The sequence below is a fragment of the Coffea arabica genome, chromosome 1e (assembly GCF_036785885.1).
Source record: "Coffea arabica cultivar ET-39 chromosome 1e, Coffea Arabica ET-39 HiFi, whole genome shotgun sequence".
Lineage (NCBI taxonomy): Eukaryota > Viridiplantae > Streptophyta > Magnoliopsida > Gentianales > Rubiaceae > Coffea > Coffea arabica.
This window is the reverse complement of record NC_092311.1, coordinates 57,561,052-57,578,799: the sequence shown is the minus strand read 5'-3', so window position 1 is coordinate 57,578,799 and position 17,748 is coordinate 57,561,052. Positions and strand designations below refer to the sequence as shown.

The 17,748-nt window shown below is 37.1% G+C and overlaps 3 protein-coding genes across 5 annotated transcripts; all 3 read left to right on the top strand.

Moving 5' to 3' along the window:
- Nucleotides 1-17: 17 nt before the first annotated feature.
- On the top strand, nt 18-3,983 carry LOC140015499 (uncharacterized). The gene is made up of 6 exons (XM_072068132.1): nt 18-950; nt 1,139-1,358; nt 1,577-1,642; nt 2,624-2,807; nt 2,939-3,031; nt 3,195-3,983. Exons 2-6 carry the CDS (start codon nt 1,254-1,256, stop codon nt 3,320-3,322), a joined length of 576 nt encoding a protein of 191 aa, XP_071924233.1. The 5' UTR covers nt 18-950; nt 1,139-1,253; the 3' UTR covers nt 3,323-3,983.
- Nucleotides 3,984-4,988: 1,005 nt separating this feature from the next.
- Nucleotides 4,989-13,244, top strand: LOC113716677 (preprotein translocase subunit SCY2, chloroplastic-like). Of its 2 annotated transcripts, none has more exons than XR_011822138.1 (13): nt 4,989-5,165; nt 5,803-6,306; nt 7,073-7,161; nt 7,717-7,796; nt 7,919-8,008; nt 8,235-8,326; nt 8,577-8,660; nt 9,238-9,379; nt 9,702-9,818; nt 10,236-10,365; nt 10,865-10,988; nt 11,094-11,222; nt 12,399-13,244. XR_011822138.1 is itself a non-coding variant. In XM_027241083.2 (13 exons), exons 1-13 carry the CDS (start codon nt 5,102-5,104, stop codon nt 12,486-12,488), a joined length of 1,713 nt encoding a protein of 570 aa, XP_027096884.2. In that variant the 5' UTR covers nt 4,996-5,101; the 3' UTR covers nt 12,489-13,244. The 2 variants fall into 2 exon arrangements, 1 of the variants encoding a protein (XP_027096884.2); XM_027241083.2 differs by having other exon boundaries at nt 4,996-5,165; nt 11,116-11,222.
- A 1,472-nt stretch (nt 13,245-14,716) lies between these two features.
- LOC140015491 (uncharacterized) lies at nt 14,717-17,566 on the top strand. 2 transcript variants are annotated; one of them, XM_072068117.1, is made up of 7 exons: nt 14,717-14,977; nt 15,123-15,180; nt 15,274-15,573; nt 15,712-15,766; nt 15,849-15,943; nt 16,408-16,529; nt 17,231-17,566. In XM_072068117.1, exons 1-7 carry the CDS (start codon nt 14,832-14,834, stop codon nt 17,292-17,294), a joined length of 840 nt encoding a protein of 279 aa, XP_071924218.1. In that variant the 5' UTR covers nt 14,717-14,831; the 3' UTR covers nt 17,295-17,566. The 2 variants fall into 2 exon arrangements, with proteins under 2 accessions (XP_071924218.1, XP_071924217.1); XM_072068116.1 differs by having other exon boundaries at nt 17,219-17,566.
- The last annotated feature ends 182 nt before the right edge of the window (nt 17,567-17,748 follow it).

Below are 17,748 nucleotides of genomic sequence, written 5' to 3'. Positions count from 1 at the left end.
CAAAAGGAAAACAAAAAAAACAGGAAAAGGAAAGGACCTTCTCTGGAATTTGTTACTAACAGCGAGACTAATTAGGCCATACGATCCTACGCGGCAATGTAAAAATTTGCACCATCTCTCGGCGCCTCTTTCCCCAGTCTTGGGAAAACGATAGACGGTTCAATGTTGGGCGATTTTTGGCATTTGAGAGAACAACATTGGACTTGTGGATGAAGGGAATGTTCAAAAGAAACATGCGTTTTTGCCTTTATTATGTCATTTCCATGAGATATATAATTACATCAATAGGTGGAATGTAGTAAATGGGAATCGAGAACGATGACACTAATGCTAGCACTAATTTGTTCAACCATCCCATTCTTCGCCTGCTGCTACGGCGCTGCCTCGTGGCTTTCCGGTGCGTAGTAAATTAGGTTGGGGGGATAATGGTAAAATCACAATCTGAGAAGATGGGGAAGGGAATCAACACGATGAGCTGGTTCGTTCACTTGTTCGTTCGGTTGATCAGATAGATGGTCCACTCTCCTAATTAAACCAAAAGTTGGTGCGGTGGTTAAGACTTTGAGACTGAAAGAGCCTCTTCCCTTCTACTACTACTAATAATAGTAATAGTATACTTAATACACCATCCGCTGCTTCCAACGCGCACGCGCTCGTAAATTTCCTTCTCTCCAATATCTCCGGACCGACAAACCCAACTGCCGGCCACGCAGGTCAAGGGAGCGAATATCTTGACTTGCATTCATCTTCAAAATTTTTTTGAAAGTTTTATCAGCGCTCATTTTGAAATTTTGTTGACTCCGAAACTTTTATAAGAGAAGGCCGCCACGGATGATGCGAGGAATTGGCATATAATTGGACCAGCGCGAAAACCTTTAATCTAAGAAGAGTAACTGCAACGACCTGGAGAGGGGTTTACCCAACCCAACCTATCCACCTATCCCGTCCAGGTCATTATCATCCTTCTTCGTGGTTTTGTTTCTCAACTTACTCATCAGTCATCATCCTCCCTCCTCGCTTATCATTATCCTTATTTGAAATCCAAAATCCAGGTCAACTATATATGTATATATATATATATATACCTTGCTTCTTAATTTCCCATCTCTCCGCATAAGTAAAATTAGTTGCATTGCAGGTTCAGAGTCGGAGCTCGACATTCTCTCTGGATCCGTCCCTCAAAACCAAAAAAGACAAACAGAGCAAACCATTTAGTAACCCGCACCCCTTTCTCCCTTATCTGATCCTAAATAATGGCTGAGAATGGAAATGAGAACGTGATTCGGTATGAAGAAGGAATGTCGAGTCTTCTTCCCGCAAATGCTTTTGACCAGCAACAATCATGCTTGCAACAGAAGGTGTTCTATTCTATCTTTCCAAGCTCAGCTCATCTGTCATGCACCACTAGTCATGCTTCCCTTCCATATATATATATATATATATATATATTCTTTTTTCCTCTGCTTATGATATTATTCTCAGTCCCTTTAATCTCTTCTGCTCTTTTCCTTCCTCCTATTAATCCTGATCATTCGACTGAATCGCTTGGTTCTGTTCTGTTGCATTGCTGGGGCAGTTGAGATATCAAAAGCACCACCAATCCGAGCGGCACTACTCAAAATCACCAGCAGCGGATAATTCGGTACTTAAATCACTTTTTTTTTTTTCTCTTGTATGTAGAGGAAAACTTTTATTTTCTTCTTGTTCATGATCATGAGCTTTTTCTCTGGTCTTCAATATGGAGTATGTATGTTATTATGCAGTTAGGATTTTCAAAGATATTCATAGTAAGTCAGCATAATAACAGACAAGATTTAGTAGATAATTAAACATGTGAGGAATAAGTCAAGGATTGCAGAAGATGCTTCCGCCGAATGTTGCGGGGCAACTCTTTGGGTAGCGTGAATTTAAATCCGAACCTTTCCGCCAATATGATATGGTAAGGAGTACTCAATTAGTAGTAGTATAAAATTTCTTCAATGTCTCTCTCTCCTTTTTTGTGATAAATGACGATTACTATGCTAGTTGTCAGTTTTATTTATTTTGTGATAAATTGCACATTAAGGGAGTAAGACTCAGCACACATTATTGTAGTTAATGCAAGACTCGCAGTTGGGATCCTCTATGCCACTATTCAATGTCAATCCCACTTATTATTTAAATAGCACATGACAAATTAAATAAACAGGACACTTGACATAAATATAAAAATGGCACTGAATTATCACTGGAAAAGTGACACTGAGAATCCGGCGTGACTATGAACCAGGCAACTGGGGTCCATTTTAAGTACTACTCAGATTTACTACAACTGTAAGATTTTAAGCTTAATTTTATCTTCCCGCCCCCAAAAAAAAAAAAAGGAAAAAAATTAATAACCTTAGTTTTCACTTCAAGGATTGAAATCCCAGTAGTTGCACGTTAAGTACAGAACAAAAAGGAGGATAGAACTTGTTAGAAGCCAATGACAGCATTTTTTTTAAAAAAATTTATTTTTCCTTCTCTCTCTCTCTCTCTCTCTGTTTGGGCTTGTCTCGGCCTATGGCATTAATTAGGCAGGCCGATAGAATGAAGATGTAAAAACTGATTAATTTTGGCATGGTTGATGACGAGCATCGAGTAGCATTGGAAGTCCGGCCAGCTGGGAAACCAAAGAACCAGAAATGGGGGGTCGTCGAACACGAAATGGGCAATTGGTGGTCCTGGAATGCAAGCCCTGTTCTTGGATTCTCGGCAACGATCCTGCGGAACAGGAGTGTTTCTCCCTCGAAGAGCAGGAACCCACTTTCCATCATCCAATAGGCCAGGTGGTTGATCATTCGCACCAGCTATCACTCCACCATGCAATAATCCTTGTTTCTATGTATGTACAGTACTTTGTAGCACCTAGTTATTCTCTTCTTAATTTTAGTTAAAAGGTCTTTTCGGGAAAATGCAGCCTGCCCGCCTGTTCTCCTTCCGTCCCGCGTCGTTCAGGTCCTCAACCTTAATGTCCACGAACTTGGCTTCCAGTCCAGGCCCCAACAACAAGGTTTGCATTAGCGTTCCACTCACTCAGTTTATCTGCAGCCGTTTCAATCGTCGAGTCAGCTCCTAGCTCAATATGCAACTTTCACATAAAGGACCGCTAGTATATATATACTATATGTGTAGGAGTGTTAACTACTAACATGAGACCTTCGACTAATATGCAGAGCGTACTGGCAAGCAATCCAATGCTGGTGGTAAGAAAGAGAACATTAATGCAGCAGCCGGAGTGGGAAGCGGAGGCGGCCAGTGTTGTTCGCCGGAGATTTTTCTCCCGAAGGAATGGACTTACTAGCTTGGCTGGCTTTATACCTCGTACAGAACACTGACCAGAACCTGCAACTCGTTTCAGATTGATTGCTGCTGACCACGTGCCTTGTGGTGAATTAAAATATAGTTTAAATAATACCAGCAGCCAAAACAAAACCAAAAAAAAACGAAATAAATTATTTAGAAATGCTGAATTGCATAGGTTTTCATTCTTTTTGCACGAAAGAAGTAGATGGTACATAAATTATTTAGTTCTTGATTTTTTTTTTTTTTTTTGAGGAAAGATTAGTTCTTGATTCAATTCACAATAGTCTGTAATTAATTTACTGTTATGAATTCCACTCGATCGATTGTATCCGTTTTCGGAATAAGGTTGATATATGTTACAGATGCGCCCGAACAAGAGACGAACTCCTCTGCCATTCAAGACTTTTAGCAATTAAGTCCATCGCCGTGCATGGATCATTGGATGGACTCGACTCACCTGGAGGTGTGATGCATGAGAAATGACGCTGTTGTTGCCGATGCTCAGGCAGACGGATCCTCTGTCCTTAATATCGGTTCATTTTTTCTATCAAATGTAAAATTATATATAGTTCCACTTATTAATACTGCTGATGTGACACATAATATTGAATGCATATTTAGAGGGTGTTTAATAAATGAAATGATATCATAATTGTACCCACGGTCTTTTACTTTGAAATTTCACGCCACATGATTCGGATGAAATTAGGCACGTATTTGAGGACGATATTCTTGAGTTTGTCAGAGTTGCAATTGCATACAGTTATGTTGATTCAAAAAATAGACCGTTCATGCTAAACTTGAATTAAAACTCATTTACCAAATACCCCCTAAATATGTATTCAATGTTATGTGTTATATCAGTAATATTAATAAGTAGAACTACATAGGTTTGCATTTGATGGGAAAAATGGACAAAGGCTCCCATGTAATGCCCATGCCCATGCCCGTTTGAGCATTGTATGATTTTTTTTCCATATTTGTTTTTTTCATTTCATTTTCTTTCTCTTCACCATTTGCCTTCACAATACTATTGCACAATCTTGAGAATAGAATTCTTATTTTTTTCCTTTACCCTTTCTCCTTATAGAAACGTAACAATACTAATAATAGAGAAAATATAGCAATGCTTACATTTAAGTTATTTATAATTTGACATACTGGAATTTATCTTTGATGCTAACCGTACATAACTTAACGGAAGTTGACCATTTTACTATCAAACATGATTTGTTGTGCAAGTGAGAGACAAAATAATAAAATAAAGGAAGAAAACAAATTACAAATAAGTTAAGGTCAAAATAAGGATCAAATTGACCAAACGCGAGAATCTAATGTAATGAACGCGGAGATATGAGATTTATAATAGAAAGAAAGGAAAATAAATGGAAAACAAGGCAGCATTAGACAAAATTTTGGGGGGGGGGGGGTTGTGGGGAAGGGAAAAGGAGCAGATTAAGAAAAAGTTGGTGTAAAACAAAATGCAAATTATCCACATTTTGAGGGTACTGCAGTCCGGAAAATTAGATGGGGTACCGTAAAATGCCTATTAAAAAGTTGAGGGTGGCAGAGTGGAACTCATACCAAAGTTCACGGGGCTTTAAAGGAATTAATCCTCTATTTGCAAAGCCCTCCCTAAAACCCGAATGGAAGACCCAAACTACTAAGCGGATCCGAGAAACGGTCTTTTTAAGGATACGGAGCATCCGGCTTTGAGCACGGGGTTCTTTTCCTTCCCATTACTACACTGTTCTGATGAACTCTGCGCTTTTCGGCCATGGAAACCACCATAGTCATCTCTCAGCTTCAACTCTTCACCACCAATTACTTCAAGATTTCAGGCAACTATGCCCTCTCTCTCTCTCTTGAATTTGTTCATACATTTACTTTTGTTACTATATCTACCTATTTTAGAATTCTATTCGCGTATATTCTGTACAACTAGATATTTTTATTTTAAAAGAATTACGAAGGTCTCAAGAATCTCGACATTTCGTACTGTTGGAAGTCACAAGAAGTAAATATCCTGCTAACTGTTAGCAATTATGTTTATTTCTTTTTTTTTTTGGCCAACCATGTTAACTTAAATTTGGCTCAGAATTATGCATATGCTGTGTTATTTGCATCATTCTCCGTATCATCACTTATTGGAAGAAATTGGTTTCTTTTGTGATGTTCTATTGTTGGAACTTTAATGCGCTATTTTTGGTCTTCTTTCCTAAGGCATGCTGTTGGCATCCCTTTTCTCGATCCAACTTGTGTCTTATCATTGAGTCGGCAGCAGGAAATCTATTTGGCGGGGAGTTGGAGTTCTACTTTGATTTCTTTTTCCCGGTTTTATCAAAAGTGCACCAATACTTGAGCTATTTTCAGTTTGTGATTGATATTCTGAACCAAGGACAAGGAGAACTCTGAGGGAGGGTGCTTTGGAATTTGCTGTATCAGACTAAGTGTTTTGTTTCATCTCTGATGTTGCAGGAAACGATATTATGCATAGGGAGAAATTTTGTCATCGACCAATTCCTGGATTATTTCCACTCAAGATAAATTGTTCAAGATTCGGTGGAAAGCCCTTATTGTTGTTGGATAGGCAAAATATCAGACCTTCTTATGATATTGTTTCTAAGCTGAGAGGAAGATGTTATGATATTAAAGCTGCATCTACTGAGTCTTTAGGTTATGAACAATTCCTGCCTGAACCTAATGCTGGCGAAGTGGTTCTTCCCTTGCATGATTCTGGTGGCAATGATTCGTTGCGACCAAGGCCGAAAGCTTATAAGAATAGATTTTTGAACTTTGTTCGCCTCAGTTCAGTCCTTAATACTGCTGCTGAATCTTTCTTTAAAAGTGAGATACGAAGGAGGTTATTTGTGACTGCCATCCTTATTGTGATAAGTCGTGTTGGCTACTTCATTCCTCTACCTGGTTTTGATCGGCGGTTGATGCCCCAGGACTATCTTAGCTTTGTCTCAGGCTCAGTTGGTAAGTCGTGGTCTTTGTGATCATAATTCCTTTGTATGAATCTACCAAATGCTCGAAATGAAATGGTTGTTTTTTTGATGTATCAAATGCGATTACAGCTTTGGTCATTTTTTGGAAATTTCTGGTGGAAGACTTTATTGATTTCTCAAGACATAGTATCTTTTTAAGTTTTCTTTTGGTATTCAGTTAATGATATCTTGGAAAAGTGGAAATCCCTGGAGTGTCTTCTTCATAAGTTTGGGACATTATGACATTTACATTGTGTCTCTGTGATAAGTTGGTATGGCTGATAGTCCTGTCATGGGAAAAATTCTTACTTGTCATGGTTTTTCTGTAGTTTACCTTGTGGCTGGTAAAGTGGTTAGGATAAATAAAGAACATGTTTTAGTAAAGTGACTAAAAAAGTAATGTTATAGCAAACTTGGAACCTGTTTTGGGGAATATGGACAATAGTTGAAGCTCTAGTTTTTATAATTTGCTGTTGTATCTTGTACAATGTCTTTAATAAATTGGTCACGCAAATTTCACCCATTGGAAATGGTTTCTAGTAGTTTGAACTCTAGGTTGTGTATAGTTCCTCAGTAAAAAATGTTTTTGCTTCTAGATGAAGCAAGAGGTAACATTATGTTCCTTTGGATTTGAGGGTCTATCATGCAAATTTTTTTCGCCTTCTTGCTTCAAAGGCGGGAAGGTAGAAAAAGAAAAAAAAAAAAAAAGGAACTCTGTGACTTTGCAGGTAAAATCATTTTTCACTTTCACTTTGCAGATGAACTAGGTGACAGCACACCGGAACTTAAGCTTTCTTTGTTCCAATTGGGTATCAGTCCTCAAATTGCAGCATCAATTCTCATGCAGGTATCCTGGGTTTCCCATGATAGATCATGTTTTTGATGGTTATTTGGTAGTATTATGCTGCTACACAGGCTAGTGCTTTCCACAATTTATTGTTATCTAGGATTTTTGGAGCTGCACATTACATAAAAGACATTGTGAAGTTAATCATGTATATTTGTCAGTAAATCTTCCAGCTTGGCCTCAGAGTTTGTAATGCAAGGGATAGTACTTTGTATAAAAGCATTTATATAGGCCCAGTTGGTGTGTCCTGTATATAGAGCTGCTACACATGCTCTTGCTTGCCTATGATTATTCAGTCTAAGAACCATTATTGTCACTTTTCAGCATAGTTGCCTGTCGTTTAGCATCTGAGGTTGTAGCACCTTATTTATAATGGAGCACATTCTCTTTTACAGTTGTCTTATTTTGTTGTTTTTTCTTAAATAGGAGTAGATGACGCGAATCTTTTGAGTTAATGTGCTTTATGCACTTTGCATTTACCTATAGAGTCTATTATGTTCTTCTTTTTATTATGAATTTCAATGAGCTTAAATCAAATTCATTTTTGTCATTCAGGTTCTTTGCCATGTCGTTCCTTCTTTGGTGAAGTTGCGAAAAGAAGGCTTGGATGGTCACGTGAAGATTAAGAGTTATATGTGTGTCTTGGTTATCTATTTCAAGCAGTGAAATGAGTTGTTAAGAAAAATTTTCCTATGTTATCAAGTTCATTTACCCTTTGATCAAGTTAAGGACAATAGCAAATATTTATTGATCTCAGATGGTGGATTTCGCTTGGGTTTGCCATAGTGGAGGCTCTGGTTCTTTCTTGTTATTCGCTCCCATATTCCATTTATGCTGCCAGTTACAGGTGATTCGAAAATATGAATTTCATTCTTGACAATGAATTTGTGATAGAGTTGGTTGTCTTATCTGATCTGGTTACCTTTTTTTCTACTGTGGGTCATCTAATCATGCAAAAGTATTGTTTGTCTCCAATGAGTTGCATTTTTGTACTATTGCTGAAATACTTTGTTATATCTAAACAATTTCTTATGGATATTTTCATCTTGGCTATGGTGTATTCTCTATGGCAGGGTAAAGCACGTGATGTTGACATCTTCCCTTTTGGTGTGTGGTGCAATGACTATGACATGGATTTGTGACAAAATAACAGATGCTGGATTTGGTATTGCCTGGAATTCTCAGTTATCTGCCTTTCCACAACTTTTTACTGCTGTTGTTTCTGCATGCTGCAGGGAGTTAACAGCTTATTTCATTTTCTAGTCAAGCAATAAAGTCAGTCTACCTAAAACCTGTCAAGCTTAGGTTTTCATTAGAAACAGTTGAGTTTTATCTCTTATAGAGATTAGTGAATGATTTTTCGGACGAGTTTTCTGTCCATAATGACCTTTTGAACTTCATGGGGGTTTCTGCAGGTCAAGGCTCGTCATTGATTATCTGTGTGGGAATTTTGACTGGCTACACAGATACATTGTCCAAAATGCTAACTCAACTATCAGGTGGGCAACAAATTGCAGAATGTGAAACCTCTTCTGGCCACATGATTCTCTGACTCGTGGAAATAATACTTAAATGTGAAGTAAGACATGTAGTATATAGCTTGTGCTCTTATCTACAAAGACTATTATGAACATGAAATTGGCTTATGTAATTAAACCTCTGGATTGATGATTATTCAGCGCATAGGGGCCTATTCTGATCCCCCTAAAAAATAGAAAGAGATTAGCTCTTATGTAGAATATTGCAGATTCCTCCTATTTCTTTGCATGAAATTCAGTTTTTTTTTTCTTTTGAATTTTATTGCATGCTACGTGATTCCCTGGCTGGTACCTTCTCTTGAAAGCAATACCAGGTCCTTAATTATTTCTTTCACTTGAAGAAATATGCAGGTACAGTTATAAATCGATTTGAAGAGTATATTTCTGTTAATTGATTCTTGTTACCATTTTGACTGAGATTGTGGAGTAATTGGGTGCTTCTTGTTTGAGCATCTTCTTTGATATCATGTTGCTTTTCAAGAAATATTGTTCTCATCTTTTGCATGTGATATTAATTTGGACTTCTTGCTTTTTGCAGGAACTGCTGTTAGCTGGTGGCCGTATGTACTAGCTGTTTTTGGTGTTTTTACTGTAGTAACTATGTGGGCAGTTGTTGTGACTGAGGGTTGCCGGAAAATCAAGCTGCAGTATTTTGGTTTTAAACTTGCTTCAGCTGCAAGGTTATGCATATTGGCCTTTACAATACTTACGGACTCTTGTATAAATTAGTAATGACTTTGCATTGCCATGATAATTGATAAGGGCGTCAAATCTGGTGACAGATTGAATTCACTTAAGTTTGCCAGAGTTGAACTTAAAAATTGAATCTCTGCTCTAATTTGTCACACTTTTGGATATAGACTTAGCTATAACTTGATTTTTGACTAACTTAGAAACTATTTGATTTTTTCTCATTTAATTAAATGTAACCTAGCTTGCGTTAATGTAAGATTTCTGTTTGGTTGCACCCTTATTGATCATTAGACCCTATGTTTTGAGCAGAGAAGATTCTCCAATTATTGAGGTGGAGCCTTACATCCCATTCAACATAAATCCTTCAGGGATGCAGCCTGTTCTCACAACTTCTTACCTATTGGCTTTTCCCGGCATCCTAGCAAGGTAACTTCATCTGTGATTCAGCACTTAGTGGTTTTCAGTGGTTCCATTTTGGTTTCTATCAAACTTCAGTGCTATAAATCATTCTTCAATCTAAAACTTGTCCAATGCCTCTTAATTGCATACTATCCAGCACACTGGCTGTGGATAACTGGAGCCTGCTTGTTATCCTGGTTCTTGTGTTTTTGGTTGTTTCTTAGCTAGAGCAGTATAAAGCCTTGCAGTAATATTGTTATTTTCTGGAGAGTTTTTGCAGATTAAATTCCTTGCTCCGTTTCTGTTTCTTGTGGTCCTCCAATTTGCCACTAACTATACTGGTGTCTATCTGAAAATGCCGAATTGATATCTATTTAACTTTAAATGAAGCATCTTGTGAGCAATTCCAACCTATAACTCTCTCATTTGGTACTTTCCTGACAGCCTTCTTGGTTCACGCTTTTGGGAAAATGTGAGAAATATCCTGAATCCTGAAACTTCTCTTGGTGCTGAGCCATGGGTTTATTACACAATTTATGCGTTCTTTGTGTTCCTCTTCAATATATTTGACATTGTAAGTTTTCTCACTCCACTTCATTCTTTGTTGATGTGGAATACAATCTACAATAAGATCCATTGCTTTCTTCTTTCTGAATCTCTTCATAAATTGACTTGATAGTTTCATATAAATGACTAGCAAGGGTTGTTCTTTAACGCCAAAAGTTGTTGGATGTTTTAGTGATAATTTCGTCCTTCAGGAAAATATACCCGATAACAGAAGCATTTTGGGGGTCTGTTTTTGGGGCATGTTTCAATTTTTAAGAAGTGGAAGGTATCCTATTGTGCTTCAAAATGCTGTCAGCATAATGTAAACCATCCTTTTTCAACTTTGGAATGTAAAAAGGTATAAATTTTGGTCGTAATAAGATGTAATTCTCCCACTTGATATTAACTTAATGCTGCAGCAGAGTCCAATTCTATTGATATTAATTTTTGATTGCGTGGTGTGTTTGATGATTTATGAGAGGATGAGATCTCATTCTTTCTTTTGCTACGGGGACATGTATCTGTAGGCAAACATGCCCAAGGAAATAGCTGATTATTTGAACAAGATGGGGGCCAGAATTCCACATATAAAGCCTGGAAAGGCTACCATTGAATATCTGACAAAAGTTCAAGCTTCAACACGTTTTTGGGGTATGGATCAACCAATTCTTCCTTCAGATTTCAAATTTCATCTGATGCTATTACTAGTTCAGCAACGCTATATTTGCATCTTCTTTCACACTTGGGGTTCACCAGGTCGCATGCTGAACACCTGCAGGTGGTTTATTGTTAAGTATTTTGGCCACCACATCTACAATACTTGATCATTATTTACGCCGCATCAATGAGGGATTTGCAATAGGTTTCACGTCAGTTTTGATAATAGTAAGTCTTTTACTCTTGGACCCTTTTTGATATTAATTTCTCCTCCTGCCTCACGTTAACAAGGCACTTGTTTGCATGTTTGCAAGTTACTACACCTTTTGTTCTCTTTGCATATCACATTCATAGAAATTACCATGTGGAAAGGGTATTGCTCTCTCTCTTTCTCTATATATATGTGTGTGTGTGTGTGCATCCAAATGACCCACCTATCTGTATATATATTTACACACATACACACACACTCGCATGCATGTTTGTTCTTAATTAATTACCCATTTTCTCTCTCCAAGGTGGCATAACTAACTGAAAAGAATTGATGGGTCATTTGGATAGTTGTGTTTTAATTATATTCATATCGAACTCTTCTCTAACTAATTCTTCTCATAATTTCTCTCTTTTTTATCAACTTAATCCTTTTTAATAAATTTAAATTATATTTTATTATGGTTTTCCTCTCTCTTCTAATGAACTTTATTTTTATTTATAAATTCACTTGATTTATTTTATCCATATGTATCAATTTTATTTGGTGCTAATGTACGGGTTAAAATACTTATATTTTATGGTATTTGAAGTCTTGAAGTTTGTCATGGATCTAATTAAGACTAAATGAGATGACGATAGCCAGCGATTTCGATTTATCTGCTTGCTGTACATGTGGCTGAATGATTGATTGGACTTTCAGGGAAGGAAACTTCCCCTTGTTAGTCAAAAAGAGAGAGGACGACTGGTTCTTGAATGCAGCCAAAGTTGGGAGTTAACAATCTGAATCACTTAACCCTCGTGAAGAAAACTTTTTATTGCTTGTTATGAGCTGATATGTCATAAAGGAATAATTTTGATGTACACTGGAGGAGACACAGGTTGTGGATTATCATATGACCTCATAAACCAGAATGTACCATGAAGAAACTCAAACACAAACCAACTTCACCATTAAACCTGAAAAGAGAGAGAAATAGTCTTTGAAGAGTTTATTAGTGTGCACTATTTGCTAGGAATTTGGCAGCAAGCCTGTAGGTTAGGTGGGATGACATTTTATTTTTCCATATCATTGACTTGATTGGGTTTTCCTAGTGATTCATGTTTCAGTCCTGGATTACGGCAGGTCTTTTGGTAGCTATGATTAATTTCATTCAACATCTAACCAACTCCTTGTTCTTCAATGGTTTGTAGGTGGGTTCAATCATTGAACTCAGAAGATCTTATCAAGCTTATAATGTGATGCCAAGTCTGAGCAATGCATTAAGGCGTTATGGTGTTTAACATCTTCACATGCTGGCTAAACTCTCTCAGAACTCCCTCCATGATATATTTTGGTGGAAAGTGTGGTATTTGCAAAAGATCTTTGATCCATGGTTCACTGGAGATTGAAGAAGCAGTTGGTCTTCGTAGAGGTCTGGTCATTTTTTGGGGGAACAAGACGAACTATTCAGAGCTGACTCGGTATGCAAAGCATTTGAAGTCTAGAGCCACAATGACAGGAGGCGCTTGCTTCAACGCTAGAAAAGGAAGTTCTTGCTCCGCTCCTTGTCCTTGCCATGAAAACAGCAAATCTCTTGGCTTAATGGTTTGCATGTTTAAGACCGACTTTCTGCAGATTAGAGATCAGGAACCTGCTATCTGAAATGATTGGTGCATGCTCATGAATTGATGGATCTCCTTATTTGTACCCACAGGAAAAATGACTATGAATTTGTGGATTCAATCAAGTCAGTGGTAATAGCATCTCCAGAACTTGCATAGCTGCAAGGAAGCTTGGTCGTCCGTCCTATGGAAAAGTCTTTTTAACTGGCTGATTCTAGGGTTTCTACACAGTTGTAAACCTGCATGTTTAATGTGTAGACGGTAGACGTATGTTATCGTAATAGCAAGGCCTAGTTGCAGAAGAATTGCGGGGGTGGAATGGATAGAGGAATAGCAATTTTTTGAAAGAAATTGCAGACAGTAGCGATTGGCGATATGCAATATTCTGGAAATACATGTAAACATACACAGAGTAGCTATCAGCCAAAATCCAAATACTACTATAAAGTAGGACCCATATAAAGTTTGTGGGAAAAAAAAACTATAAAGTAGGACCCGGAATCAAGGACCGCAAAGTACTCGCCCTTGAACTCTGATTATGATTGAGTACTAGTAATTTAATTTGAAAATGTGAAAAGAATTGATGTTTTACTGCACAAGCAAATAAATCAAGATGCATATATTTGTCATGTCACTGCTCAATAAAACTCAAATCTACTAAGAGTGTTGTATTATTCTAGGAGCTTATTCTCTTGGGGTTGGTTGTGCATTTCTGCTTCCCTCGTATCTCTAAAGCCTGTATCATATTAAGGTGTCATTCTAAAATGTTGGCTCAAAAAAAAAATAAAACTGACTGGTATTATCTCAAATAGGAGTGTTTGGATAGTATTTTGTTTGGATTGTGTTTTATTTCCCCAATTTTATCTGCTTACATCATCATTACAATTTTCAATACACCTTTTTATCTTCTCAATTACCTTTTTATCTCACACACATCACATCACATCACAAAAAGTGCTACAGTAAAAATATTCCAAATAAAACATAATCCAAACAAATATTTCGTTTGCATCATAAACACATTCCCTAACTCACCTTTTTATATTCTTAATAACTTTTTTATTTCACATACATTACATCACAAAAAGTGCTACAATAATTATTCCAAATTATATTTCAAATAATACCAAACAAACAAATTGTTTCGAAAAGGAAATTTGAAATTGCTACTATAAAGCAGATGCAAAATTAGATGTTACTAGTGGGAGTGTTTGGATACAAAACTTATCCCAAATAATATTTCGCTTGCATCATAAACACATTTTCCAACCCACCTTTTTATATTCCCAACCACCCTTTTATCTCACATACATCACATCATAAAAAGTGCTACAGTAATTATTCCAAATAATACCCTATCCAAACAAACAACTTTTACTGCTAGTACTACTAGTAATGTAATTAAAAAAGCATATAATAACATTCTACTATTACTTTCTTTTTTTGTTGTCTTTATAATTCGAGGGGAATTAAATCACGTGAATGCACTACACACCTACCTGAATTTTTTAAACAGAGCTACTTTAATGTGATAAATTGACGGGAGATAAAGATTCAATCAATTTTTAATGCATTGGTAGTGACCAGTTTCTTTTGTTGTTGTCCGATACTCTGATTCTCGCGGTCTTCTTGCTTTCGCTATCATCGAGTTGAGCTCTTCCAAAATCCTCCTCTCAGCAGCAAAATTTTTGAAGAATTTTAGGCACAAATAAATATTTTATATGTGTTGTAAGATACTCACCTAATTATTAGAAACCTATGCTTTGAAAAATGCGGCAAAGCTGTAATTCTATTTATTTATTTTCATTTTGTGGGTGATTAAAGTTTAAAATTGACTGTTAAACTTGTGCGTCAAAATTCAAAATATAACATAAACGTCAGAAGCCCGCCTTCTGCCTTAATTCAAACAAATTGGGAGAAAGGGTTAGCAAGGATTCCCCACCTCCAGCTCTCCATTCGTCGTAGGTCATATTTTCCGGCAAAACGCTGCTGCTCCACCTCAAGTCCTCTCCTAAGTGACGAATGGAAGAATCAGCCATCGGAAGTTGGGAGATGCAGGAGTTTACCGACATCGACACAGCATCAGACTCCCTCAACAGCTCCGTCATTTTCCACGTCGTCACCGACATTCTCGCCTTCGTCCTCTATATGCACCATCAAATCCCTTCGTTTGCACACTAGCCTCATCTGCTCTTTTTTTTTTTTTTTTCCTTTTTCCCCCTTTCCCGTTGACAGTTAAAGATTCTGCCAAATTTTTTTTTTCAAATTATACAATCCCCAACTAATGCATTCGTTTTTACTTTCTCTCCATAGTGTTTTGCAGGATATTAGCCTCGAATTTGACGAATTGCAGAAGGAGTACAAGGATTTGGTGAGTAGAGCCCTACTTTTGTGCTTGTCATTATTGATTTTCCTCTGAAAACCCAAGGATGTATTTTTTTTTAATTTAATTATGGAATACTAGGAAATACTACTAGCTTCGCAAGCTGAGATGAAGGCATCCTTACGGAGGAAGCACGTTTCCAGAAAGAGAGAGGTGAAGCAGGGTATCAGAAGACTGGAAAAATTAATCAACTCTGTCTCTAATTTCAAGACTGCTCTTCAGCTCTTGATCCCTCAGATTCCACAAGTTCAGCGGCTAATTCTGGTTCTTGGACCTAGTCCCTTAAGGCCCATACATCTCTATGAACTCTGTTTTTCGAGCGGAACAACTGTTTCCGCTGATTTTGTCAGAACAAAAGTGGCTGACGGAATCTGCAGAAAGGTTTTCCATCCCTCTTTCTCTGTTATCTCTCCGTCCTCTTTTATAATTTTCAGAGATTGGGAGAACTAGTGCGTCGCATTTTGTATCTGGGCTTGTCCTTCGGTTCTTATGACTTATTCACAATTAATTTTTGGGAAGGCCATTCGCACTTTGATCTCGGGAGGCGCTGGATCAAATAGCGACTCATATTCCGGTACTTGAATGTACATAAATGTGTCTTTCCAAGGATTTAATAGTGTGTTATTCGCTAATTTGTTTCCATGGATTGAATCTAGGCCCTTCAAAGCTTTTCTTGTTGGTAAAAGCTCCCTCCTCCTTGAATTTGCCTTTACATTTTCTTCCCAAGCGTGAGTTCAGATACAATAAGAAGGTAAAACTATATTAGCTTGCTTTTCATGCAAATGGTACTGCCTTTCATATTTGTTTCCTATTTTGTCACTCCTACAAAACATTGTAGCATCATTGGTTTTTACTATCATTTTTGTTGATAGTGGCATTTCACTTGAAAACTTTGAGATTAGTGCATCTTTCTTAAAGTATTATTGGTTTGAAATTGCCTTGTCAAAACATAGAAAAGAGGCGGTTGTAATGGGGAAACGTAATTCTGCAAATCACTGCATGATGTTAACTTTGATAAGAATAGTATAATTTCAAAAGATCCGGTGGAGGTATCTCTGATGCCTTTGAAATTTTATGATGTCAGTCTGATTTATGCGTTAACTTTTCTTTGATGCTTCCTGACCCATGAAGCTTCGATATAGTGATTTTGTCATTTGTTGCTGTTATTGCAACAGAGACCGATACAAAAGCATTTTTCCGTTGTTTTTTGTGCAGATAGCGCCATTTAAGTTGCGGTTCAAGTGCAGAAGTGAACAGCCGGCGTTGAATGCTCAAGTTGATGACCCTCAACCTGCTAGCTCCGTGTTGATGAATTCAACATCAACTGATAACGTTTGGTACTTTCTGTCCTTGCAAATGTAATGATTTTATTTTTAATGAGTTGTTAAGTTCGAAGACGATATCTTGGTTCTTCTACTTTGAATCACGAAACCTGTAACGAACTGATCCATTTCTTTAATCCCTGTTCTCTTCTGTATTAGCTTGTTGCCAATCTCTGAATTTAAGCAATGCGTGTCATCTCACGGAATTTGTAACATCATTCATTTGTCAAAAAGCCTATTCCCTTGGCTTTAATGATCAGGCATATTCTCTTCAGTGTCTTTCCTTGGCTTCATAACTGTGCCTATTTTCATTTGTTTTGCAATTTTGTCCTTAGAAGTTAGAGCTCATCCACTCCTTTTGTTTTTTTGGTCAGTTTGGACTACAATTTAGCGCTCATCCACTCCTTTATTTATTTATTTATTTGTCAGTTTAGAGTACAATTTGGAGTATGTACTCTCAGATTAATGGCTGTTTAGATATTGGCCCAGTTGTTTGCATGATAATGCTGAGTTTCATAATTAACTCAACATACCTATAATATTTAAAGAAAATTATATCGATTGTGGCTCAGTGATCTTATCAATTACTACCATTGTTTTCCAAGAGTGTTTAGCATAAAATGATAATGAAAGCTTTTGCTTTGGCATAGGGAACTTCTCTATTTATGCTTGCCATGTCTTCGCAAGGAGTAATTCTTTTTCAGCAAACTTTGCAGGTTTCAGTGTCGGCACATAATCAAGGGCCTAGCTTCCAAATCATTGTCAACTGAAGGGGGGTGATGTTTGCCTCGTCACTCTTCACAAACTAAAACATGACAGATAATTTTTTTTTTTGTTGTTACAAGATGCAGCAATGTTGTCCTAGTGGTATTTTTTTTTCTCTAATCCGGGATGCAGATGCAAAGAACATTTGGTAGTTTCTTTTTCTTTCTTTAGGTTTGGGAAGCATATAAAAAGGAAATGTGGCTTGAAGAAGCAATAATGAAAATTTCATTCATGCAATTCCTCTTCATTGTCAAATTGTTCTAGATCAACAGTTCTCACAAATCTGACATGGAGACCTGTACACATCTTTACCATCAGATTTGCTTCTCTATTTCCTTGTACATCGGCGGCGGACTCTTGTTGTTTGGATACAGATTATTTGGAGTATTATTTGAAATATACAGTAGTACCATGTAATGGGGAGAGGAAGTGACCAGTGTTTAAAGCTTTCAATTAGCGGGCAATGTAA